This window comes from Balaenoptera borealis (assembly GCF_965194805.1).
Source record: "Balaenoptera borealis genome assembly, chromosome: 5".
Classification (NCBI taxonomy): domain Eukaryota; kingdom Metazoa; phylum Chordata; class Mammalia; order Artiodactyla; family Balaenopteridae; genus Balaenoptera; species Balaenoptera borealis.
In genome coordinates, this window is record NC_138862.1 from 73,268,720 (window position 1) to 73,295,631 (window position 26,912).

At 35.2% G+C, this 26,912-nt stretch overlaps 1 protein-coding gene across 2 annotated transcripts; it reads left to right on the top strand.

The window, feature by feature from the left end:
• The first annotated feature begins 33 nt into the window (after window positions 1–33).
• Window positions 34–26,491, top strand: PPP1R2 (protein phosphatase 1 regulatory inhibitor subunit 2). Of its 2 annotated transcripts, none has more exons than XM_082393387.1 (6): window positions 34–500; window positions 13,853–13,960; window positions 15,995–16,072; window positions 16,618–16,715; window positions 21,849–22,016; window positions 24,025–26,491. In XM_082393387.1, the coding sequence occupies exons 1-6, from the start codon at window positions 379–381 to the stop codon at window positions 24,069–24,071; spliced, it is 621 nt and encodes a 206-aa protein (XP_082249513.1). In that variant the 5' UTR covers window positions 34–378; the 3' UTR covers window positions 24,072–26,491. The 2 variants fall into 2 exon arrangements, with proteins under 2 accessions (XP_082249513.1, XP_082249512.1); XM_082393386.1 differs by lacking the exon at window positions 24,025–26,491 and adding an exon at window positions 22,500–24,018 and having other exon boundaries at window positions 80–500.
• The last annotated feature ends 421 nt before the right edge of the window (window positions 26,492–26,912 follow it).

Genomic DNA, 26,912 nt, shown 5'->3' on the forward strand with positions numbered 1-26,912 from the left:
GGTTCTCGCCCCGCCCCCGCCCCGCCCCAGATATCGCGAGAGGGCCGGCCCGCTTGGGTTTGGTGTCGGCGTCGCTCCGGTGTTAGGCAGGCTTCTCTCCGCGGGCCGCGGTTAAAGTGCGGGTGGCCTAGGGTGTTGTAAGGGCCGCCTGGCGCGTTAAGGACCGCAAGCCACGCGGCGTCGGCTGGACGCCAGAGCGTCCGAGTCGTTGTGTCGTGACAACGACTCTGGTGGCTGTCTCCGCGACAGCAGGTGCGGCCGCTTCAGCCCCAGGCGGGCTTGGCGGCTGACTGGCGAGTCTCTGCTCGCGCCCAGCCCTTTCCTTCCTGTACCCGGCGCCAAGCAGCGACGCTGAGCCGACCGCCGGAGCGGCGGGCAATGGCGGCCTCGACGGCCTCGCACCGGCCCATCAAGGGGATCCTGAAGAACAAGAGCTCTACGACTTCCTCTGTGGTGGCATCGGCCGAACAGCCCGGCAGGAGTGTCGACGAAGAGCTGAGGTAAGAGCCGCGAGGGACGGCCATCGTCGCCCGGGTCGGCCTGGCCAGCCCCTTCTTCCCCGCCTGGGCGGCCTCGCCCTCCCCGCTCCCCGGCACTGTTGCCGAGCCCCAGCCCGACCCCGGACCCCGAGCCCGAGCGCGGCGGGCGGGCGGGCGGGGCGGCTGCGTAGATGCGGCCCTTGTGCCGCTCGGGTCTCCCTCCGCCGGCCAGGCTGAGGGGTGGAGTGATTATAAAGAAGACAGGAGCTATGACGTTTGTTGTGTGGGGTTGTTTTTAAGTATATACGCATATATAATAATTTTAAAACATACACCATGATCTTTGAGCTTCTGGAAATTGGGAATGTTAAAGAATCAAATTGAAGTTAAAGCTTCACCTGTTAAGCGTTTATTATTTGTTCACCTCGTATCCGAGTGTCTAAAATTCAATGATTAAAGTGTATTTTCTTGGCTTGGGAGCCCTTTAAGATCTAGTCTCAAGCTAATAAGAGACTCCTCCGAAAAAGAGATAATTTCTCCATTTTTCTAATTGCCCTTCTTCCATAGTCGTTCCTTTTTAGGTGAACATTATCACAAGAATCATGCCACATTCACTCTCTTGGGTCCTGGTTTGTCATTATCTCTGCATTAAAAGAAACCGAAATTTTCCCAGTCTGATCTATATTTAATGGAAAGCTACTTATTGCTAATTATTTTTGCATCTGCAACGAGAGTTTGAGCGCTTTCTAGTCTTTCTTCCTCTTGAAAGACATGTGTAAGCTCAGAACAGTTCAGAAAGTACCAACTTAAAATGATCCCGTGATAATTTAGTTGCTTTTGCATACTCACAAATACATATGTGAAAAGATGTTGACCCATAGCATTGTGTGTGATAGTAAATAATTGGGAACAACCCAAGGTCCATTAAGAAGGACTGGTGAAATATTAATTATGGTACATTAGTATAATGGGAAAACAGACCAGCCTTTAAAAAGAATGAAATAGATGTTAATGCGCAGAGAAAGATATCCAAGGTGCGGTCCTCAATGGGGAAAAAAAAGGGTGCAAAACCGTATATATAGTGTAAAATATAACACTGGGTTAGAAGTCCTCGGGGGCTTGGGTGTTCTAAGATACTAAACACATAAGGACTCTACATTCTGGAAATAAGGCCTAAGAAAAGTTGTTGAAATCTGTGAAGTCATAAAGCTAAAATGACGATGTTCCCGATAACTTGGAATATTGGAACTAGGGCACACCTGTTCAAAAGGATCATTTTAGGGCTATAAAAGGAACTACAGTTTGGTGATGGTAAATTTATGTGGATTTGTGTTACCTTGAGGAAAACATTAAGTAGGATCACAGCTCAGAATCATGGCCTTTGGGGGTTGGAAAGGACCTTAATTTGTCTAGCACCTCTCCTACTCCCACTCTCTTTTAGATGCTTGACTCTCTTAGGTTCTCCAACATGCAATTTTCTAACCTCTATTTGGGGTAAGCCGCTTCATATGGGAAGGGGGGGGGGTTGTAATGGGATTAAGAAAACAATCTTACCAGAGCATAGCTATAAAAGGAAGACCAAGATAGTCTTAATAACAAAACAAACTGTGGAAGGCTCTTGTATGATTTCAGGGTGTTCAGCAGCAAGAATGTGGTTCTCACTGGCATTTAAGTTATTTACCTATTCTCCAGTGTGAGCTTCTTTTTGTTTGGCTACCAAGTAGCTTATTATTTTCTTCTGTCTTTCGCTGCTGCTTCTGTTTATTCTCAACTTTGGTCTGCTGTAATTTCTGGTGGCCCCACTCTGTGTGTTGGCCTCTTTATATAATTGACTGGGGTTTACTTCCAGGTCCTTCTGCCTGGAAAGCCACTATACTAGACTGTCTCACCTACATAGGGCTGCTCCTTCTCTAGGAGCTGCTAACAGGGCAGATTGACTTAAAGGGGGCCTTTTGCAAGGCAGTTGACTTTGAATTATGTAAATTAGGAGTTTATGGTCCTGTCTTCAAAGGCAACTACCAAGCCCTAATTCATTGAGGTTTATGATATTTGGTTCTAAGTAGTAAAAGGGGATGGGTTTTTTCATGATAAGTGTTATTTGAGTGGAAAGCAAATAAACTAATTCTATTGGTAATACAGTACACATTATTATTTATGGCACAGCTTATGCAAACAATATTAGTGACTTTATGAGAGCCTCTTTGAACAGAAACAATGAAAGTATAGGTGAACACATTTGAAAGAAACTTTTTGTAATGTTTAAGTACAACCAGTATTTTCCCTTTCATGTATGAAGGACCAAAATAAATAGCTCTTTCAAATACAATGCACTTAAAATTCAGAAACTAAAAAGTATAGTGTAATGGTCTAACTTCAAATGTTGGAACCAGAATATTAGGCAAAATAATCTCATATTAATGTGAAAATGACCTGGGATTTAAGTCAGTTCTCACTCTTCTCAGTAGTGACATTCTATAAAGTCACCACAAACACTGAGTTAGTTAATACTGAACTGTTGTTACTCCTAGGGGGAATACAGACTTAGGTTCCTGTAAGCCTCTGGTCACAACATTTTCATCAACCAGTCAGTCCATAACCTTTTAAAATTTCTGTTTCTGTTTAAAGACACCTAATTTTATACATATTGTTGATTCATCAACATTGAACACATGGCCAATACCACTATAACTCATGCCTGAATGAAGTTTATCTAACACATACTTTCTCCATAAGACACATAACAATCTTCTTGGGCTTAGGAGCATTGGACAGCACTTAAGCACGATCTTTGGGAGCTGTTTTGAACAGCTAATTCACCAAAAAAGCAAAAAACATGGTACTAAATAGATAAAAAGGACACATTTACAGTAAGAGAGCTGAAGCAAGAAGGTTTAATCTCAGCTGGGAACATGTGCATCGGACAACTCAAATTTTTCCCTGCTCTATGTGTGTCTGAGAGAGACAGAGAAATCTCCTCAAGTATTGATTTTGGAGTTACAGATAAATTTTGGCAAGTAGTCAGATTTGCAAATACAGAATCCACGAATAACCGTACCTTTTATTGGTGCCATTTTCATGTGAAGTACAGTGATAGTTTCCCTTTTCTGCACAAACCACTCCCCACCCCAATGCCATCAGTTGTGAGAGGGTATAATTTAACAGAACATTTTATTTAACAAAGAGAGATGTTACTAAGGGATTTTTTTTTTTAAAACATCTTTATTGAAGTATAATTGCCTTACAATGGTGTGTTAGCTTCTGCTTTATAACGAAGTGAATCAGTTATACATATACAATATGTTCCCATTTCTCTTCCCTCTTGCATCTCCCTCCCTCCCACCCTCCCCATCCCACCCCTCTAGGTGGTCACAAAGCACCGAGCTGATCTCCCTGTGCTATGCAGCTGCTTCCCACTAGTTATCTATTTTACACTTGGTAGTGTATATATGTCCATGACACTCTCTTACCCTGTCACATCTCACCCCACCCCCTCCCCATATCCTCAAGTCCATTCTCTAGTAGGTCTGTGTCTTTATTCCCGTCTTGCCACTAGGTTCTTCATGGCCTTTTTTTTTTTTTTTTTTTTTCCTTAGATTCCGTATATATGTGTTAGCATATGGTATTTGTTTTTCTCTTTCTGACTTACTTCACTCTGTATGACAGACTCTAACTCCATCCACCTCATTACAAATACCTCCATTTCATTTCTTTTTATGGCTGAGTAATATTCCATTGTATATATGTGCCACATCTTCTTTATCCATTCATCTGTCGATGGACATTTAGGTTGCTTCCATGTCCTGGCTATTGTAAATAGAGCTGCAATGAACATTTTGGTACATGACTCTTTTTGAACTATGGTTTTCTCAGGGTATATGCCCAGTAGTGGGATTGCTGGATCGTATGGTAGTTCTATTTGTAGTTTTTTAAGGAACCTCCATACTGTTCTCCATAGTGGCTGTATCAATTTACATTCCCACCGACAGTGCAAGAGTGTTCCCTTTTCTCCACACCCTCTCCAGCATTTATTGTTTCTAGATTTTTTGATGATGGCCATTCTGACCGGTGTGAGATGATATCTCATTGTAGTTTTGATTTGCATTTCTCTAATGATTAATGATGTTGAGCATTCTTTCATGTGTCTGTAGGCCATCTGTATATCTTCTTTGGAGAAATGTCTATTTAGGTCTTCTGCCCATTTTTGGATTGGGTTGTTCGTTTTTTTGTTATTGAGCTGCATGAGCTGCTTGTAAATCTTGGAGATTAATCCTTTGTCAGTTGCTTCATTTGCCAATATTTTCTCCCATTCTGATGGTTGTCTTTTGGTCTTGTTTATGGTTTCCTTTGCTGTGCAAAAGCTTTTAAGTTTCATTAGGTCCCATTTGTTTATTTGTGTTCTTATTTCCATTTCTCTGGGAGCTGGGTCAAAAAGAATCTTGCTGTGATGTATGTCATAGAGTGTTCTGCCTATGTTTTCCTCTAAGAGTTTGATAGTGTCTGCCCTTACACTTAGGTCTTTAATCCATTTTGAGTTTATTTTTGTGCATGGTGTCAGGGAGTGTTCTCATTTCATACTTTTACATGAACCTGTCCAATTTTCCCAGCACCACTTATTGAAGAGGCTGTCTTTTCTCCACTGTATATGCTTGCCTCCTTTATCAAAGATAAGGTGACCATATGTGTGTGGGTTTATCTCTGGGCTTTCTATCCTGTTCCATTGATCTATATTTCTGTTTCTGTGCCAGTACCAAACTGTCTTGATTACTGTAGCTTTGTAATATAGTCTGAAGTCAGGGAGCCTGATTCCTCCAGCTCCATTTTTCGTTCTCAAGATTGCTTTGGCTATTCGGGGTCTTTTGTGTTTCCATACAAATTGTGAAATTTTTTGTTCTAGTTCTGTGAAAAATGCCAGTGGTAGTTTGATACGGATTGCGTTGAATCTGTAGATTGCTTTGGGTAGTAGAGTCATTTTCACAATGTTGATTCTTCCAATCCAGGAACATGGTATATCTCTCCATCTATTTGTATCATCTTTAATTTCTTTCATCAGTGTCTTATAATTTTCTGCATACAGGTCTTTTGTCTCCTTAGGTAGGTTTATTCCTAGATATTTTATTCTTTTTGTTGCAATGGTAAACGGGAGTGTTTTCTTAATTTCACTTTCAGATTTTTCGTCATTAGTGTATAGAAATGCAAGAGATTTCTGTGCATTAATTTTGTATCCTGCTACTTTACCAAATTCATTGATTAGCTCTAGGAGTTTTCTGGTAGCATCTTTAGGATTCTCTATGTATAGTATCATGTCATCTGCAAATAGTGACAGCTTTACTTCTTCTTTTCCGATTTGGATTCCTTTTATTTCTTTGTCTTCTCTGATTGCTGTGGCTAACACTTCCAAAACTATGTTGAATAATAGTGGTGAGAGTGGGCAACCTTGTCTTGTTCCTGATCTTAGTGGAAATGGTTTCAGTTTTTCACCATTGAGGACAATGTTGGCTGTGGGTTTGTCATATATGGCCTTTATTATGTTGAGGAAAGTTCCCTCTATGCCTACTTTCTGCAGGGCTTTTATCATAAATGGGTGTTGAATTTTGTCAAAAGCTTTCTCTGCATCTATTGAGATGATCATATGGTTTTTCTCCTTCAATTTGTTAATATGATGTATCACATTGATTGATTTGCGTATGTTGAAGACTCCTTGCATTCCTGGGATAAACCCCACTTGATCATGGTGTATGATCCTTTTAATGTGCTGTTGGATTCTGTTTGCTAGTATTTTGTTGAGGATTTTTGCATCTATGTTCATCAGTGATATTGGCCTGTAATTTTCTTTCTCTGTGACATCTTTGTCTGGTTTTGGTATCAGGGTGATGGTGGCCTCGTAGAATGAGTTTGGGAGTGTTCCTCCCTCTGCAATATTTTGGAAGAGTTTGAGAAGGATGGGTGTTAGCTCTTCTCTAAATGTTTGATAGAATTCGCCTGTGAAGCCATCTGGTCCTGGGCTTTTGTTTGTTGGAAGGTTTTTAATCACAGTTTCAATTTCAGTGCTTGTGATTGGTCTGTTCATATTTTCTATTTCTTCCTGGTTCAGTCTCGGCAGTTTGTGCATTTCTAAGAATCTGTCCATTTCTTCCAGGTTGTCCATTTTATTGGCATAGAGTTGCTTGTAGTAATCTCTCATGATCTTTTGTATTTCTGCAGTGTCAGTGGTTACTTCTGCTTTTTCATTTCTAATTATATTGATTTGAGCCTTCTCCCTTTTTCTCTTGATGAGTGTGGCTAATGGTTTATCAATTTTGTTTATCTTCTCAAAGAACCAGCTTTTAGTTTCATTGATTTTTGCTATTGTTTCCTTCATTTCTTTTTCATTTATTTCTGACCTAATCTTTATGATTTCTTTCCTTCTGCTGGCTTTGGGGTTTTTTTGTTCTTCTTTCTCTAATTGCTTTAGGTGCAAGGTTAGGTTGTTTATTCGAGATGTTTCCTGTTTCTTGAGGTAGGCTTGTATTGCTATAAACTTCCCTCTTAGCACTGCTTTTGCTGCGTCCCATAGGTTTTGGGTCATCGTATCTCCATTGTCATTTGTTTCTAGGTATTTTTTGATTTCCCCTTTGATTTCTTCAGTGATCACTTCGTTATTAAGTAGTGTATTGTGTAGCCTCCATGTGTTTGTATTTTTTACAGATCTTTTCCTGTAATTGGGGATTTTTTTTTAAAGTCATGAGTTGTGCTATTCCAGTGGTCTCTAAACTTTTTGATTGTGTATCATTTTAGTAGGAAAAACTTGAAATATGTTTCAAATATGTTTGTTTATGATTTATATACATATACTACTACCATTAGATAATATCTCAAGATTCAATATATACTTAAAGTGAGATTTATATACTGCCGTATTTCAAGTAGTCTTCAGGATTTTTTTTATACAGTTCTTGTCCAACCTTTATTTTTTGTTTTAATGTCCCAGTGGTGTTATCTTATTCTCTATACTTTGCATTGGTACTGTTATCTTCAGTGAGTGGTTTCTTCAGGTACCATTTGTCAGGTACCACTTTTTGAGGGTTAGTTCAATTAAAACTGGATAGAGTCTGTAAATCCACATAATTAGGCATAGATAATGTCAGTATATTGCAGCACTCTGCTCAACTAATTAGAACACCACTGTCATCACTATGATTGTGGAATTCCCATTCTTTCTGGATACTTTGAATATAGTGAGCAACCTATGAAGGTCAGACATAACAGATCTAGTGAGTAAGTACATGTGTTTCATCAAAAACAAGACACCATTGATCCTAAGATGTACCATGATTTTAGGTAGCACCAAGAAAGAAATAAATACTGCCAATTGTAAGATACCATCCATTTAAAGATATATTCTGTTTTCAGAAATATTAAAGTGAGAAAAATGTTCATTTGGAATTGTTGAAAATATAATATTGTGTTACTAAAGCCTATCTTATTAGAAGTGTTAAAGGTTAGTGATTAATATGGGGCCAGATTGCCTGGGTTCAGATCCTCTTTGCTACTTACTAGCTCTGTGACTTACAGTGTGTTATTCATTATATCCCTGCCTAGTTTAATTATTAAATGAGTTACCAAATGTAAAGTGTTTAACCCAGTACCTCACCCTCAAATGTTGGTCTTATTCTATTAGAAATACAGAAATCTAATTTTCCCCACTTTTGGGGTTGTTGTACACAGTATGCTTTGGATTCACTGTGTTCAATTCAAATTCTGTAGTAGTCTTAGGTAATGTAGGCAAATTCTGCTTGGAAAAATTGTGCTTAAATTAATTTCCTTTAATATAATTTTATATAAGCATGCTTCAGCTTTGTCTTTTTCTGCCTATAAAGGGATATGGAATACGGTCAAAGGCCCACTGAGTAAAGTTTTCAAAAAGTGACCTTTTATTTACTGATTGCTTTTATTGTTAAGTCTTAGTTTAATTGTTCAAGCTTCAAAGGCTTGTACTTTGTCAACCTACAGAAGTTGAATCTTCATTTAAGAAAGAACCATTTCTTGAAATGTGGGGTTAAAGTTTAACACATTGAAGCAAAATCCTGCTTCCCACTCCAAACTCGGCTAAAACTGTAAAAACGAGAAGGTCACAAGCAATAAGAAGTATGAGTAGGTCTTTGAGATGGCATCATATGAGCTATCAAAGTGAAAGTGAGAATTGGTGACTTTTTTTGGTGCAGATTTAGGCTGCCAGAAAACCAGTCACCCAAGAGGGAGGAGGGAGCTGAAACTAGCAGGTGCTTTCACCCTCACAGCAGATCTTCAGTGTAAGTGGTACTGCGCCTATTTTTTGTAAGCGGAGATGATGACCCAAAGAAGGTCACACGAACAGTTTGTGGTACTATTGGGAATAAACCAAGTTCACTCCTTGGGTTTTGTTATTCAACTGATGTTAAGTCTACCAAAATTTAAGAGATGCTAATTTCCATATCCAGCGTCCTCTGCAGACAGTTTCTTTGACTTCATTACTTTCCTCCTAAGAATTTCCAGCATTCTTTGGAGTCTGTTGTTTTATGCCCGTATTGAAAGTTCATGGTTTTGCAAGATAATATCTTCTCTGGATCTTGACAATTGTAAGGTTCTTTTTCTCTTAGTATTGTGGTGAAGATGTGGAGTGAAGCTTTGGATATACAAAACTTTAATTCTGTTTATAGTAGATAGTAAACTAAATGGCAAGCGAATGGGAAAAATTTAGGTTATATGTAATGTGGTTCTATATAATATGGCTTAAATCTTATATATATCTTTGAGTTATATATAATGTGGTTTAAACCTTCTCATAAATTTCAATGAGTTCTTTACATTTATGTAGATATAAAGAACTCACTCAAATTAATGAGAATGTTTCCAGTAAATAGGCAAAGGATGTAAACAATTCACACAAGGAAAGTAAAATAAGCATTTTTTCATATTATTTATTAGGTAATGAGCAGAGAAACATAAAACAGCGTTTAAATATCAATTTATACCTCTCAGGTGGCAAAAACACACACAGATACCCAGTCCTGACAAAGTTTTGGCAGTTATTTGGGGGCATTACAAATAGTCCTCTCTTTAAAAAAAAAAAAAAAAAAACTATATGGCAACATAGAGTGAACTACAAAGCTCTTGATAAATTTAACCCAGATATGCTCGTCCTAGCAAATTATCTTGAAAAGTCATTGAATACAATATGCACAAATGTTCATTTCTGCTTTACTTTAAGTAGGAAGACATTGGATTCAATCTAAATATCTAATATTAGGTAAATAGTTTGTTATTGAATATTATGCATGTAATATTAAAAAGGTAAAGGCTAGAAAATACAAGCAGCTTATGCTAAAATACATATACTGATATAGAAGCTATTTTTATATATACTGTATATATACTGTTTTGTCTATATTTTTATATATACTAATAGCTTGGGTATTTTTTCATATATGTTAGAGTGGAAAGAATATACAGAAATCAAAATTGTTAGTGGGTTAAGGTACTAGGATTGTGATTCTTAAATTTTATCCTTAATTTCAAGAAAAAATCATTTCTTCTTATATCCTACAATTCAGTTCTTTTTCTTCTATCATTATCTCACAGAACAGATTTGCAGGGTGTTCGGGGGTACCTCTGTAACTTCAAAGGGCCATCTTCATTCTTCTAATGATGATAAATTGTCATTTTAATTCAATATTGTTAGCATCACTTAGGAAGTAGCTTGTTTTACTTTGAGATTAGGACACAGCTAACAAAGTCATTTTGTATGTGTTTATTTTTTAAATATTTTATTGTAATTTAATACACATACAGAAAAGTGTATTAGATGTAATTTTAAAGCTTAAGGAATAATTATAAAGCAAACACCCCTATAACCGCCATCCTGGTCAAGAAGAAGAATGTTTCCATCATCTCAGAAATGTCTCCTGTCTTGGGACTTCGCTGGTGGCCCAGTGGATGGGACTCCACGCTCCCAATGCAGGGGGCCCGGATTCGATCCCTGGTTGGGAACTAGATCCCTCATGCATGACACAACTAAGATCCGGTGCAGCCAAAATAAATAATAAATAAATAAATATTAAAAAAAAACCAGAAAGAGAAAGAAAAGAAATGTCTCCTGTCCTTTCCAATCACAGTCTCCTCCTCCCCTGTAATATAATCACTATCCTGACTTTTATGGTAATTCCCTAAGTATACATCCCTATACACTTTAGTTTTTGCGTGCTCTTGAACTTTACATAAACAGATATGTGCTAGTTATCTTTTACAATATCTTTAATAGGGAATCTTAATTGGACTGTATTAATACAGGTTTTATGAAACTTTTACCTGTGCTTTTGTGTTTCTGACTTGGACTTAACTCTGGCTTATCATTTCAGAGGCCTTGTCTATCAGGAGGGAACATTGAGTTACCATATAATGGGTCTCCCTTTGTCTATTAATTCAATTGCTTTCTTCACAAAATTAATCAAGTTCTCATAAAATTTGTATATGTCTTTAATTATCCTTCTAATCAGAAGCTTCTTGATCATTTCTGCTGTCTAAAATCTTTCAAGTGTATCTCTTTTCACTGTGAGTTTCCTTATGTAGAATATGACCATGAGAAGACCTAAATCATTTGCTTTCTAAATTTACAGAAATTTGTAGATAATAGAGCTATTTAGCAAAATAAAAATATGAAACTGTAGATTTAGTCAAATAGAAAACTGACTGCTTTTTAGAAAAACTCATTCTGTAGCAGATCATAAATATTTCAAAATCATTTAAATTTTGAATCTTGTGGGACAGTGGGAGAAGGCATTTGTACATAAGCAATTTTTTCAGAATTTTTAAGAATTTTCTCAGAATGCCTTATCGCAAGCCATTCTCACAGTGCTAAGTGAGATAGGGTTTCAGGACTTTTAACAAAACTTTAGATTTAAAAATCCTAGAAATTCCATTTTTTATCATTTCCATGTAGAGTAAATACAGCCCAAGAGAGAATGTTTGTTGGACTTGCCTATAGTAACAGGACTAATGAAGGGTAAGTGGAACTTGAACCTTAAACATCTATCTCCCAGTTGTATGCTACTGTTGTTTTCTTTTGCCACAAGACCAACTATTACTCTGATGGTCAGAAACTAGGCATCTAAAGAAATCAATACTATTGTAAAGCAACATGTATATACACAGTCTAGTTCAATCAAGTGTTATATACATACACACACTAGCAACATTTAAGTTTGATTAATTGAAAATTCAGGTGAGTACCTTGCTGAATGAATAAAAAAGCAGTTCTTTAAAGAAGAAATGTTACTTCTGTGCTTTAAAAATAAACGACCCATTAATTTTTATAAACTTAAATTCTTATAAACTAAAGATTTTGATTTTTTCGTGGTGAAGAAACTTCTGTTTGGTGCGGGGTGGGGAATGGGAGTTGTAGTGTCAGTCACCTGTGGAATATATCTAGGCCAACCTTTGCCTCTTGATAAAACTAAGGGTAAGTAGGCTTAAAAGGAAGTTGTAGTTATAGTACTTAGTCTGCAATTGAATATTATTCAACCTTAAAAAGGAAGAAAATTTTGACACATGCTACAACATAGATGAACCATGCAGACATTAAGTGAGATAAGCCATCCACAAAAGACAAATACAGTATGAGTCCACTTATAAGAGGTACCTTGAGTGGTCTTAGAGACAGAAAATGGAATGGTTGTTGTGGCGGGGGTGAGGGGTAGTGTTCAGTGGGTACAGAGTTTCAGCTGGGGAAGATGAAAAAGTTCTAGAGATGGGTGATGGTGATGGTTACACAATAATGTGAATGTACTTAATGTCACAGGACTATACACTTAAAAATGGTTAAAATGGTGAATTTTATGTTATGTATATTCTACCACAATAAAAATATGAAGGAAAAAAATGATTAGCCTTAAATGGGGACACTGTGGGCCTTTTAGGGTAGAAAGCAGAAGAACATAAAGTCAGGCTCAACTGCCACGAGTGGGCACATGTAATTTTTAAGGTGACTCAGAACATGGAGAAGAGAATATGATATTAAAATTTTAAATATGTCTTTCTTCAAGAGCAATTCAAGATCCAGGTATTGGTAGATTTAGGAAAATTGAAAATATCAGCAGTAAAACCTCACCAATGTTGAGCAAATATGGAAAGGATGATTTGAATCTGTGTAAAATCTACATTGATTTTTTTTTTAAGGTAGTTTTATTTTTAAGTATATAACCAAGTCACAAATTGTATATGTAACAGAGTATTGTTGGCTGGCAGAGAGGTTGTTGATGTCCTTTTTAATGAGTAGATAAGGATTTGTAATTAAGGCATTTAATTATTGAGCACCTTAGTAGCTGTACAAATATTTTGTTGAATGGACACTAATGGATGTTCATAAAGCATTTACAAAGCATTTCTAGTTTTCTTAAGTAGATTTATTCCAGGTGATCTGAAACCATTTATCAGCAAATCGTTATATTTCTAAATAAAAAAAAAAACAAACTGAGGTATAATTTTATGCGCAATCTAAATCTTTATTAATGGTATCTGAATTTAATGAGGTTTTCTCTGTACTTTTATGTTATGATTCTTTTGATTGTTATAGATACCGCTAAAAAAAATTAGGCCAAGGAAAATATTCCTGTTGTGTTTTTTATCAAACTATTAAAAAGATATCATAGATCCAAAATCCTTAACTACTGAGATCAGGCAATATGTAAATTCCAGCTTTTGCTGTTATTCTATAGGCCAGGTGAAGATTAAACATGTCATAATGTACTAGTTTTTTGAATGCCTGGAGAAGAATCTGATTACCCCTCCGTATCCACAGGTTCTGCATCCTCAGATTCAACCAATCATGGATCAAACATATTCTGGAAAAAAATTTTCCAGAAAGTTTCAAAAACCAAACTTGAATTTGCCATGTGCCAGCAACTATTTGCATTGTATTATATTGTATTTACAACTATTTGCATAGCATTTACATTGTATTAGGCATTATAAGTAATCTAGTAATGATCTAAAGTATACGGGAGGATGTGCAGAGATTATATACAAATATTACGCCATGTTATAGAAGAGATTTGAGCATCCTTGGATTTTGGTATCCGTGTCGGTCCTGGAACCAATCCCCTGAGGATACCGAGGGACAACTGTAATGTGTTTTTAATATGTGGGCACCAAGTATTCTGTAAAATATTTACTGACACTTTATTGTAGTTACTTATGGCTTTTACCCAAGTCAGTTTCTGTTCCAAGAAAGTAGATGTAAAAATAGACGTTAGCAGTCAAATAGAAATTGCAATATGGGATTGGGATGTTTGTGAATTTTAGATATGTACATTTTGTATCTTTTACTACATTGAGGAAAATTTTTTTTCTTCTTTTTTTAGTAAAAAGTCTCAGAAGTGGGATGAAATGAACATTCTGGCGACATATCATCCAGCAGACAAAGACTATGGTTTAATGAAAATAGATGAACCTAGCACTCCTTACCATAGGTAATGTTTTGTACACAGCATTCCTTTTTTGACTTGTTTCCATTTTGCATTTGACATGAGCTTCTGGATAACAGATGATTTGAATCTTTGTTTTTTTATATTTGTTAGTGGAACACTAATTAATAACCCAACTGCATATTTCTGTGTAATAGTAAAAGTAATATGGAACTTTATGGAATCCATTTTTTACATTATAATTATAGTAGTAAATGTTTATTCATTGCACCTCAGTGGTCCCTAGCTGCTAATGATATATACAAAGTGACTTTTGCCTTCCTTAAAGTCATCTATTTGTAAAGGAAGATGAGAGCTGGGCTTGTTTGCTTCCTAAGTAGGTGTCAGGGGTTTATTCATTCTCTTTGCAGAAAAGGATAACTTCACAGATGGTAAATCTTTTTTAACCCATGCAAAGACAAGTGGACATTACTACTGTTTCATGTCCTTATTTTTGAACTTACATGATATTGTAGTTCATATAATTGCATTGTAATTGTTAGTTCTGAGTCTTCCAGACTCAAATGACTCATTATCATTTTTTTAATGAGTTGTAAAATGATAGTGTATGGCTGTAGTTAGTATGAAGACAAAAATAAGGCACCAGTAAACATAATGAGATTCTAAATAAGTTAGAAATACCTAATTCAGATCATGCCTAGATTGTATTGAAAAAAATAAAGATTTTCAGGACTGAAATATTTTGTATTTGTCACTGAAGTAAAACAACATAAATCCAGAAGTTACTATTAAAATAGAGTTAAAGAAATTCTGTTTTAAATCAATGGATGAAACTTTGGAAGATAAGTTGAGATAACTTGATAATAGCAAAAACAGTAAAAACAAGAATTATAACATGATTGGGGCTTCCCTGGTGGTGCAGTGGTTGAGAATCTGCCTGCCAATGCGGGGGACACGGGTTCGAGCCCTGGTCTGGGAAGATCCCACATGCCGCGGAGCAACTGGGCCCGTGAGCCACGATTACGGAGCCTGCGCGTCTGGAGCTTGTGCTCCGCAATAAGAGAGGCCGCGACAGTGAGAGGCCCGCGAACCGTGATGAAGAGTGGCCCCCACTCGCCGCAACTAGAGAAAGCCCTCGTACAGAAACGAAGACCCAACACAGCCAAAAATAATAAATAAATAAATAAATAAATAAAAGAATTAACATGATTGTGACAAGGGGAGAAAAATAGTGAAATAGGAGGTACAGATACTGAAACTCAGTACTAATAAAGCTTGAGGGAAGAAGTAGACATATCATTTATGAAAGTAATCCTTATTTTTTTCCTAATTACAGGTATATACTTTAAAACATAACCTAAAACTTTTATTGTACCAGAAACCAAAGTCAATGCTTTCTTCCTTTTCAATAAAGGTAGTAGACATCCCTTATCTGTGTTGGTTGGAAATAACTATCCTAAAAAAATTAAGATCAAACATGATTCAAAAATAAATAGCTGTAGCCATTATTTTAAAGCTGTTTATATTTAAATAATAAAGATAACCATTTTTCACAATTATGTGGGGAGCAAATTTTTCATTAGAGAGTAGATTGGGAAAGCTAAATAGCTTTTAAACTTCCTGAATTAGGTCTTAGGATCTAATTTTGTTATTTTACCTAACCTGTGTCTGCATAGATCATTTGTGTCTTATCTTCAGGTTGATGTACAAATACATATTCTAAAGCTGGATAGGGTTCTTTTGCATAATTTTTTCCCTGCCACTGGATGGACTAACTGAAGTGGTTTTTTTTTCCCCTTCAGATGATTCGCGTTTTCAGTATTTGTTTTCATGGTTGCAGTGGGGTTTTTTTTGCATGTGTTTTTTTTTTTTTAATTATTTGAAGGCTTTTCTTGATTGGTGCTATACTTTTAAATATTTGCATCAAATAGAAACAATGTAAAATTAAACTTCAAAGATGACAGCAGAGCCATAAATACATTGATACTTTCAGTCAATAGAATTATGTTTCTCTACCTTGTTTTCCTGCTGGAAAAATTATAGTTCAGGTATTAATTTATAATGTGCTTATCATCCTAGTATGGTAGGTGATGATGAAGATGCACTGAGTGATTCAGAAACCACTGAAGCCCTGACCCCAGATATCTTAGCTAGGAAGTAAGTATTGATGATTATAAAGCATTTTTCTCAATTTGTTTTTAATTCTGCAGAGTTAAAGGCATTTTACTTTACTTGTACAAGTGTAAATAAAAAGCATGTGCTAAATAAATAAGTTTATCTGGATTTTTCATAGCAACTTACATAGTCTTATTTCTAGGTTAAAATCAAGATATGTAGATGAGAACCAGAAGCTGGTACACAGATTCCCTGTGTCAGTTCCCTGAGTGGAGGTTTTTCTGTTTTTGCTTTTTAATATCCTGCCACCTGGGTTTTAAAGATAGAAGTGAGAAAGGCAAAATAAGTTGAATTCCTGAAAAAAAGCTCTATTCCTTTGCTGTTCATGGGTTTGTCAACTTCCACTCTTCTTGTTTATTGGTTTCTATATACAGTCCCACTCTCTTGCTTTTTATGTTCCTCATCAGGTTATAGCTAGCATATTAATGATCTTTAGATGTTTTTATGAGACTCAAAAGTTGAGTAAGACACTCAACTAATATAAGACTATCACAGTATTGATTTCTTTGTAAATGATTGTTGTATAGATTAACTGCTGCTGCTGAAAGCTCGGAGCCAAAGTGTCGAGTTCGTGAACAAGAAAGCAGTGAAGATGAGGATAGTGACCTCTCACCTGAAGAACGAGGTAGTTTCTTTCTTTTACTGCTTTTAGCATTGCTAATAATTTTTGCTAAGATAAATCCATTATATAGAAGACTGTCAAATGGTTTTCCTTTTTAGGAAGTAGATGGTGGGAGATTAGGGAGCATCATTTTTATAATTCAGATTCTACTTGTGTGGGTTTATTGTATAACAGCTCCACCCCCACCCCCCCATTTCAAGAAAATATTACTGTCTTTAAAGGAGTTAACATGTGTTCCTTTCTTTGTACTTTTTGTTCCTTTCTTTGTACCAAGCATCTATACCAGGTAGATGCTCAGTAAATATTTATTAAATTAATGCATTTAGGGTCATTGAGTGTTTGGATGATCTTAAAGTGGATAGCAGTAAGAGCTAATTTCTCAATTGCTTGTGCTTTTTCTGTATTAAGGCAGTGGTGAAGCTTACCAAATGAATCAAGATGGTCAGACTTGGAATAAAGATTTTTGTTAGGTCCCATTGAACAAAAAGAACAGAAGTGTCACAGGAAAGGAGATAAAGATAGCCCTCTCAACAAGGATGAAAGAGGCTCTTGTAGCCCACACAGTACATACACAGTTAAGGCATTGCTACCTATTCAGTGTTCCAGTTTTTACGAGTAATAGTTCTTATCTGTGGAGGTAAGGAAAGATGGAAGATATTTCACTTTGTTGCTTTTTATAATTTTGAAGGATGTGAATGTATAATCTCAAGAATTGAAAATTGCTTATATAGTTTATTTTCAATTATTTTTTAATAATTTATTTATTTTTAATTTAATTTATTTATTTGACTGCGTTGGGTCTTCGTTGCGGCGAGTGGGGGCTACTCTTCGTTGCGATGCGCGGGCTTCTCATTGTAGTGGCTTCTCTTGTTGCGGAGCATGGCCTCTAGGCACGCGCACTTCAGCGGTTCTGGCTCACGGGCTCAGTAGTTGTGGCTCACGGGCTCGAGAGCACAGGCTCAGTAGTTGTGGCGCACAGGCTTAGTTGCTCCGCGGCATGTGGGATCTTCCCAGACCAGGAATTGAACCCGTGTCCCGTGCATTGGCAGGCGGATTCTTAACCACTGCACTACCAGGGAAGTCCCTTCAATTATTTTTAAAAGGGAAAACCAAGCCTATGTATAGGAAAAAAGATGCAAGAAAAACACACACCCTCACAAAAAAGAAAAAAGAGATCGAGTAGTTTGTTTACTTGAAGACTTGAAATGCTGAAACTACCTGTACTGTAAAGAAGTTTAGAAACTTTAGAACTAAGATTCTGAATATTTGGTAGTTAACTGTCAGGATCTTTGTCATGTGTAACTGTAAAGGTACAATTTGCTCTTCCCTCCTATCATCTTTAGAATGTAGTGTATTGAACAAAACTATGATAGTCTGAGCCTAAGTACTATACAAGAAAGAAATTATACATATAGCATAATCTCAAATTGTATTATAATTATCTTCTATCCTCAGTGACTTCCTGATTTATTTTCCCAAAATATACCCCAAAGACCCTTGAAAGATAGAAATTGTTCCTAGAGTTTGTTGATTCCTTATTCTCTGAAAACGTGATCTATTGAGAACAGGGAATTTTTTATTAACCTCTATTGTCAGTTTCATTAAGGGATTTTCCCTCAAATTGTAGTTCCAGGAGTTAGCCAGCAGGGGGAACCATTTTACTAGTTACAGTTTCACAAGTTCAAGTTCCCAGTAGTAGAGTTACTGATACAGGTGTTTATTGCTTTTAAATAAATTACATGTCTGAACATCCTTGTTTATTAAAGAAATTCTTAGAAAATTTTATCTTGTAACTAGTAGCATAACAATTAAAATATTGGCTATGGAGTCAGATAGATCTAAGTTTTTACTCTAGGTATGTCACTTACCTAATTTGCTTAATTTCTCTGACCCTCAGTTTCCTCATTTCTAAATGGGGGGTTATAAAAATATTTAGAGTCATTTTTGAGTATTAAATGAGATAAAGAATTTAAAATACTTAGCACTGATTCTGGCATATTGTAAGTACTCAGTAAATATTAACTTTTAATAACTTAAAATAATTGGTATATTCTCCATTACATTATTTTGAAAAATAGCAAAAGAAAGTATAAAAAGGATAATTTACTTGTCAAGTTCACATGGATAGTTGATTATTATTGAGCTGGGCCTGAAACCTGAAAATTTTTGTACTCTTTGGCATTATGTTGCTCTGCCATACAAAGATTATAAGTAAAATTAATATTCAAAGAAGGTTGAGACCACTTATGTTAGCTTTCTACAAAATGAATACATAAATTATATAATAAATTTTGAGTATTGCAAAACTAAAATGTATAACAAGCAAAACCAAGTTTAATGTCTCTTAGAATTAAAAAGAAATCATTTTCTTAGACTATTAGTATAATTGACAAAAGAAAAATACCATAAGATCAACTCTTAGCAATAAGAAACTACAAATTAAAACAGCGTCGTGGTGCGTTTCTTTCCTTTCAGATCAACAAACTTAAAAAGAATGACAATTTCCCTTTTGGTATGAATGTGGAGAAATAAGTTATTCATAGACAATTGGTGGGTGTGAAAAATGGTTTGGCTTTTCTGGACAGCGGTATGGCAACATATGAGCCAAAAGCTTTAAAAGAAAATGACACCCTTTGCTCTAGCAATTCAGTTTCCCAGGCTTTATTTCAATGTTTCTCAAACATTTTTTTACCAAGTGCCACTCAGTATACATGTAAACATAAAATTATAAAAACTAAAATTTCACAAAACATTACTTAACCTTTACTATATGTGATATGTTCTGTCTAGTTTATTCTGTTTTGTTTCATTTCTTTAAAATGCTGGTTATGACTTAAATAAAGGATTATAAGGCACAGTTTAAAAAAACACTAACTAATGTTGAGAAAATAATAGAACAGATGCACAAAATGTATGTGCAGTTGAACCTTGAGCAACGTGGGTTTGAACTGTGCGGGTCCACTTATACTAAATACCTACTACAGTACTACACAATCTGCGGTTGGTTGAATCCACAGATGCAGAACTGCGAATATGAAGGGCGAACTGTAAAGTTATATGTGGATTTCAACTGTGAGGAGAGTAGGTACTCCTAACCCCCACGTTGTTCAAGGGTCAACTGTATATTACATCATAAAAAACAATGAAAATACAAAGGGGGAAATCAGAAACCTTTGACCAAGATAGGGGATTAAATTATAACTCACTACTTTATAACCTTTTAAAAATTATGTAAATCTGCTATGTACGTGGCAGAATTTTACTCTATCTTCATATACTTTATTATCTAAACTCTGGAATATTTTAAGAGTGAAAAGGTCACTAATACAGCTCCATCAGACAATAGGCATAAACTGAGACTTCCTGGGACGTGGTCATTCTAACTATATAGTAAGTGAGAAAACAGCATATACAGCAAGGTATGATTCATTTTTATAAAAAATACGTTCTTAGAAAAAAGTCGAGTCATAAAATATTAATGATAATTTCTGAGTGAGGAGACTGAGTGATTTTTTTTTAAGTTTCTAGCTTTTTTTTAAACTTTGTAAAAGTTTTTTTAAGTTGCATGAAAAAGAACATGTGTTACTTTGTACTGAGAAAAAGTCTTACCTTTTTAGTAAATGTATCTGGTATTGGAGGCAATTAGAATCATTTTTTGTTGTTTCTTAATCTTGGCTTTTACATCCTCTGAAAGTCATCACTAAAAATTTAGTCATGAGGATTTGGTCTTTTATTGATTTTCTTAAAAATTTTACTTTCTTCTACAATATGGTACTCTCAAAGAGTAAAACAAATCACAGAAGTAACTTAGAGAAGAAGAAAGATGGCTGGCAAGATCTTCTTGGTAGTTAGCAACAAATGTTTATGGGATGATGATATGGCTGTTGATCTCGGAACTTTCCTTCTCCCAACCCAAATAGAAGCTGAAAAGTGATTGATCAGTAGTGACAACTGTAAATGCCAGTGTTTAGAACATAAATAAGTATAGATGATAAAAACTTAAAGGGAGGGACTTCCCTGGCAGTCCAGTGGTTAAGACTCCGCACTTCCACTGCAGGGGATGCGGGTTTGATAGAGGGAATTAGGGGACATAGAGAAAGTACTTTGAATAGCCTTATTCTGAGAGATTTCTCTTATGCCTTTTTGGCATTAAAATATTTTTATGAATACCATAATAAACCTATGGTGAATGAGTTTTAATGCTCTTGACAAAATAAACAGTTGGCAATTTTATGTCGACTCCTTTTTTGTTTTTCAATTTACTGGTCTAAGAAATTCTAAAATCTTATAATATTTCTTAAACAGTTGATCTTTAAAGTGCTATCTATTGATAAAATATGGTCAGTTGTGTTGATTTACAGCTATTTTTATGTTTCTGTGGTGAAGACTATAAATAAAGAATAGTCTAGAATCACTTTACGTTTCCTAATAACACATTTTTCTTAAAATTACTCTGGGAATGAGGTTATGTTTTTAGGCCAGCAATGTTTGTTTGTTTTTTTCCTCCCCCCGTCCCTTCTTCCCTCCCTCCCTCCCTCTCTAGAGCCAGCAATGTTTTAAATCATGGCAACTTCTTAATGGATAATAAGAATTTTTTAAAGGAATTTTTTCTGAATTATAAAAGTAGAAAACTTGAAAACATGAAAATTACCCCATGGTTCCTTGACCTAGAATTAACGGCCGTTAATTGCCAAGTCTTATTTTGTGTGTGTGTGCACATGGGCATGCACGCAGGCTTTGTACATAGTATGTATATGGTATTATAGTTTTCCTTTTTTCCCATTCAACTCTATCTGGAGAATTTTCCTATATCTTTAAATTTCCTTCACAAGTATAACTACTAATGGCTCTTACTCTTAGTCTCCCATTAAGATGTACTTGAAGCATCTAAGGCAAAGGTTGGTAAACTTTTTCTATAAACGGCCAGACAGTAAATATTTTAGGTTTTGAGGGCCATATGGTCTCTGTTGCAACTACTCAGCTCTGCCATTGAGTACAAAAGCAGTCTTAAGCATTACAAAAGCAAATGAGCGTGACTGTGTTCCAGTAACACTTTACTTACCAAATAGACACAGGCTGTAGTTTGCCAATCTTTGAGCTAAAGACTTCCTACGCCTATTTTTTTGTATCTTGTAGAAAAAAAGCGACAGTTTGAAATGAAAAGGAAGCTTCACTACAATGAAGGACTGAATATTAAATTAGCTAGACAATTAATTTCAAAAGACCTACATGATGAGGAGGAGGATGAAGAAATGTCAGAGACTGCAGCTGGAGAAAGCATGAATACAGAAGAATCAAATCAAGGTTAGGTGTTTTGAAAATATCACTGAGACACTTGTGATCCTTTGTACCTAAATAATATACTTTATTTTGCTCGCAACTTTGAAGAACCTCAGAAAATTTTGCTAAAATTCACTTTTTATGCCAAAAGTTTAGAAAATTTCAACCCCTGTTGGTCAGTTTCAAAATAATGTTTTTATGCTCAGAGTTGATTTAAGACCATATGTTATGTTATATGTCTGTGTTGTTTGGTCTACTTGGCTTTAAGCAATGATGTTTGTCTTCGTATTAAGCTATACTTTTGTTTTTAATGGTTCAGATCATATTTTGTCTGTCTTAACAATGTCAATTAAGGTTTAAACTTTTTAAAGAAACATGTTTTTAACATGAAAGATTTGTTTTAATGTCCCGTCAGGCATAAAGTATGTCATGTCTTTCCAGTGTTGATTCTTTTGACTGTTGGGTCAACAAATTATTTGGCTGATTTTTGTTTGTTTTGTTTTTAAGTCTCCGACAACCAGCCACTGCAGCCTACCAACTCTCGATCAGTCATAGGAAATTGATTTTATTTATTTATTTTTAATAAACTGTTATTCTGGCATTCAACAAAGGTGAATCTTCTATACCATTAATACAGATTTTGTGCCCATCTACCTACTCTTTGTGCTGCAAACTGGTGCTTTTGAGTGGAGATGTAACTTACTTTTATATGTTGTGCCTTGGATGATTAAGTCTTAGGAAAGTAAATAATTATTATATTATTGTTTTGGTGAGCAGATATGAAATATAAGTGATTCTATGGTAGAACCTGATGACTGTGCTCATTATAATAGCAGGATGACAGTATTTTTTTGTTATTCCATGTTATGCTTTTGCGTTTCAGTTTGTTTCATACAGCGTTTTCTTTCCATTTTATTCACCATAGTCTGTTTAACTTGAACAAACTTTATCTTGAGTAATTATTGTTGTATGTCTCTCTCTTCTCTCTCTTTAAATTTATTATCCATTTTTAGGTGACCTATCTCCTAGTTGGTCTTTGTTTCCCTGTTACCTATATCTTGGTGATTTCTTTTTATGTATTCAATACAGATGTTTCTGGGTTATAACTTTTCATCAGTTTCTTCTCAGGCTTTCAGTATCCATTTATAGTGACTCTAACAAAGCATTGGGAATACCCTTCATTTGCCAATGGAAATTTGTACCAGCACCACTATGCCAAATATTAAAGGGATTTGTTTTTTAAGCCACAGCTTTTGAAAAATAAATCTGACCTTTTGTCTGTCTCTGCTTCTAAAACATTGGATTTCACAGATTTAATGCATAAATACATTTTTTTCATTTAAGTGGAATAGATGATTAAAATTTGTATTAACGCCGATTTTTCTTCAGTGGAGATGAAGTACTCCTTACATAGGCGTATATACTGCTTCGCTTCAATAATGTCCACAAAGATAGAAAAGACTACATAATAAGGCATAGAGAAGAAAGTTCATTATTTATTTTCTGTTCTTGGGCCCTTAAAAAAATTTTACCAGCTTTTAAAATCTCCAAGGATCTATGGAACCCATTACTTTTTTATCATTTTCCTTCTTTTCCCCCTCTTCTACACTCCTGCCCATCCCCACCTGTTTTATTACTGTTTTTATAAAAAGAAATGTGGCATGTTTAGACTCTCAGGAAATTTTTTATCATTTTTATGTCATAAACACAAATCTTTTATAGTTCTGGATATTTGAGTTGTAATAAACTCTTAGCTATCCACCTGTGATTTATTCACAAAAGTGTTCAACCTGAAACCTGTTTGTCCTGTCACTTAAATAGATACACCTGTTCTGCTCTTTATATTATTTACGGGGTATACAGATTCTTTCATATCATACTGATCAGTCTGCATGAAATATATCTTGTTTTTTAGATATTTCTATTTGTTTATCATATGTAGCAGTGGAAGGAAACTTTAGCTCAGGTAGTTCCAAGTTTGGCAATACTCAACAAACAAATTATGTTGCTGTTTTTTCTTTTATCATTGCAGGATCTACTACATGTGACCAACTGCAAAACAAATCACAGAGCTCATAGAAGGGATTCGTTCAGCACAGTAATTGTCAGATACAAACCCTGTTACTATAACATACTGCTTCTTGTTCTCTACAATTCATGACTTAAGTACCAAAATGCGTACCAGTTATTATATATTGCCAAGAATTAAATAACTTTAGAGACTAAATAGACTGAAAATGCCTAATTGATACATATATTCTTGTGCCTAGTACTTCACCACGAATACAGCATAATGTCATCAGTCCAAAACTACATTACTTTTGTAAGAACACTGGTTAATTTGTATAAGATATATAGCTTTTTATGCTTTAGAAGTTAATATCTTTTGGGGAGGGAGAAGGGATCTAATTTATTTTCTTCACTTCTAGATGTGATAGCTCTTATAAAAAGTTAGGTTTTTTAAAAATCAAAATCCAATTGGAACAACAGATCATACAGGCTGATAAATATTCAGTCTGAAAAGTATTTTAACATGCATCTTCAACTTGTCTGTTTAATTGAAAAGAATTATAAGAGTTACTGTTGCATTTTCTGGTATACTACCTTTAAAATTCCTGTTGAATTTCTTTTATGTTTACAAGGAAAGGATTAAACTTTTTCTCATCAAAACTAGCTTTTTCCACAAATAAATTATCAGGTTAAACTTGCACTAACGTCTGCTCTGACTTTTTTTTGTACACTCGATGGGCAGACTTCAGATCAGTTTTTAAAATAAATATAATTCTAATATAGTCTCAGCATTCCCTTTATCTATTTGTCTTAACTTCCTACCTTTGTTTCTTACTCCTTTCCACGCATATGCACAGAATCCTTTACCTTTATAGAGGATCATAAAGATTGTCGTTACATTAGGAACTTTTCCTTTTCTCACATATTGTCATTTGCTGCAACAATGAAAATCTTATTTTGACTATCAATGCCTATTAGTTCTTCTAATACATGGAGAAAATAGATTGAATAGCATCAGTACTATAGACAGGAAATACAATTCAACTGCAGAATTTCTACACCTCTGTGATTTACAGCTTGCTAATTAAAGTACTATTATTAGTTTATTGTTTGACTTAATTAGACCTTAGAAAACAACTAACTGAGGTTTTTGGGGGGTTTTTTTGCATGATGAGAGAATTGTGTGTAACCAGTGATATGATGATAGTTCCTGAATGTATAGACAGAAGTAAATCTGAACACTTTTTAAATTTAAAAATCTTAAATAGTTCCTGCTTTACGGGAATATCATGATGTATACTATGACAAATGTACTTTATTCTTCTAACACAGTAAGATTTGGACTTCTTCCCTGAAATGAAGTGCAGTTCCTGTGTATCTTAGTTTAGTGATGGTTTCATTTCTAGTCAATTATTTGTATCTTAATTTTTTGTTAGTACCAAAGGAATCCATTATATGAACAGACTTTTAAAATAATTTCTGTATACTGTATGTATGAATTGGCTTTTATTGAACAGCTTTTCTTCCACTTGCAAGTTTATGGAAATATCAATATGTCAAAATAAATAAGAAGCGGGAGAATTCTTTGCTGTTAGAAGAATGTTTCTATTAATTTGAATGTCTTTTTTTTTTTTAATGGAATCCAATCAGTACTTTTGAACTGCAGGTATAGTGTTCTAATTAAAACATATTAGCTAGTAATACTACTGATTTATAAACAATGTTTATCTCTACTTTCTGAATTTAGAATGTTGAGGTATTCTTACCTGTTTAAACCTGTTTGGGGGTATTTAAGCTTATACATGTGTGTGTACATATGTTCATGCACACAGACCTCTGTTTTTGGTTTTCTCATTTCGAGTTCTTAGAAAGTATCCACATGCTCTTTATTTGTAGAAATAGCTGCTATACAGTGAAGAAAAGGTAAGACCTTTAACAACTGATCCTTTTGGTGTTTTCTGCAAACTATTTCTTGAAACTTAAATCACAGGTAAACTCACATTTCTGGTTTCAGGAAGTAGATAGTTATGTCAGAGGAATAAGACATGGCAAATAGCATGCTCAGTAGGATTTTAGGTAGTCAAATGTGACTGAGTAAAACTGTTCATCATCATGAGTTCCTAATTGACACAGTATTGAACTATACAAAAAATGGACCTTCATGACTCAAGTTAGATTTTCCTTTGGAGAAAGTTACCTGTCAGTGTTCAGTTCTAGCCAAAGTAGATTTTACTTTCAATTTTTTAATCAATATTTCTTCTCTGCTTAACTCCTTTGATGTCATGTTTTCTGTTTATTTTTCAGTCTGAAATTCAGCAATGATGCTCTTTAAAATCTGAGACATACAATGGTATAAATGGATTGTTAAAAATAACTTTAAACTGAAGATTAAAGCAAAGTGCCATTTTTCCCTAGACTTCCGTTTTGTTTACATTTTTTCCTCTTAAATTAGTACACCGAACATATTGTAATAAAATACAGTAATATGACGATTGTGTGTGGATTTTGTTTTCTTACCCAGCTGTCGTGTTCCATTGGCTAAATGTTCTGGATACCAGGGAGAGGGTCTTGAACTACACTGTGGCAGAGTAGTTTAGTTGCCCAGCATTGTGCTAGGTGTCCAATATATAATCCTCAAAACAACCACGCAGAACAGGTATCTTATCAGCACTTTGTAAGTGAGGAAAATGCTCTTGGTCAAATTGTTCAGTCTCAATGTCTCGTACATGCCAGTTGACAGGATTCAAATCCAGATGTAATTAAGTTTCATACTCTTTATCCATGCCTTTGTAGATGTAGAAATTCCCTCATTTTTGCAGTTGTACCTTACAAGTAAACTTTATTTGGATTATTGATACACATCGTGTGCTTTAGGAGTAACATTTTTCAGGTGTTTAGTTTGAGTTTTTG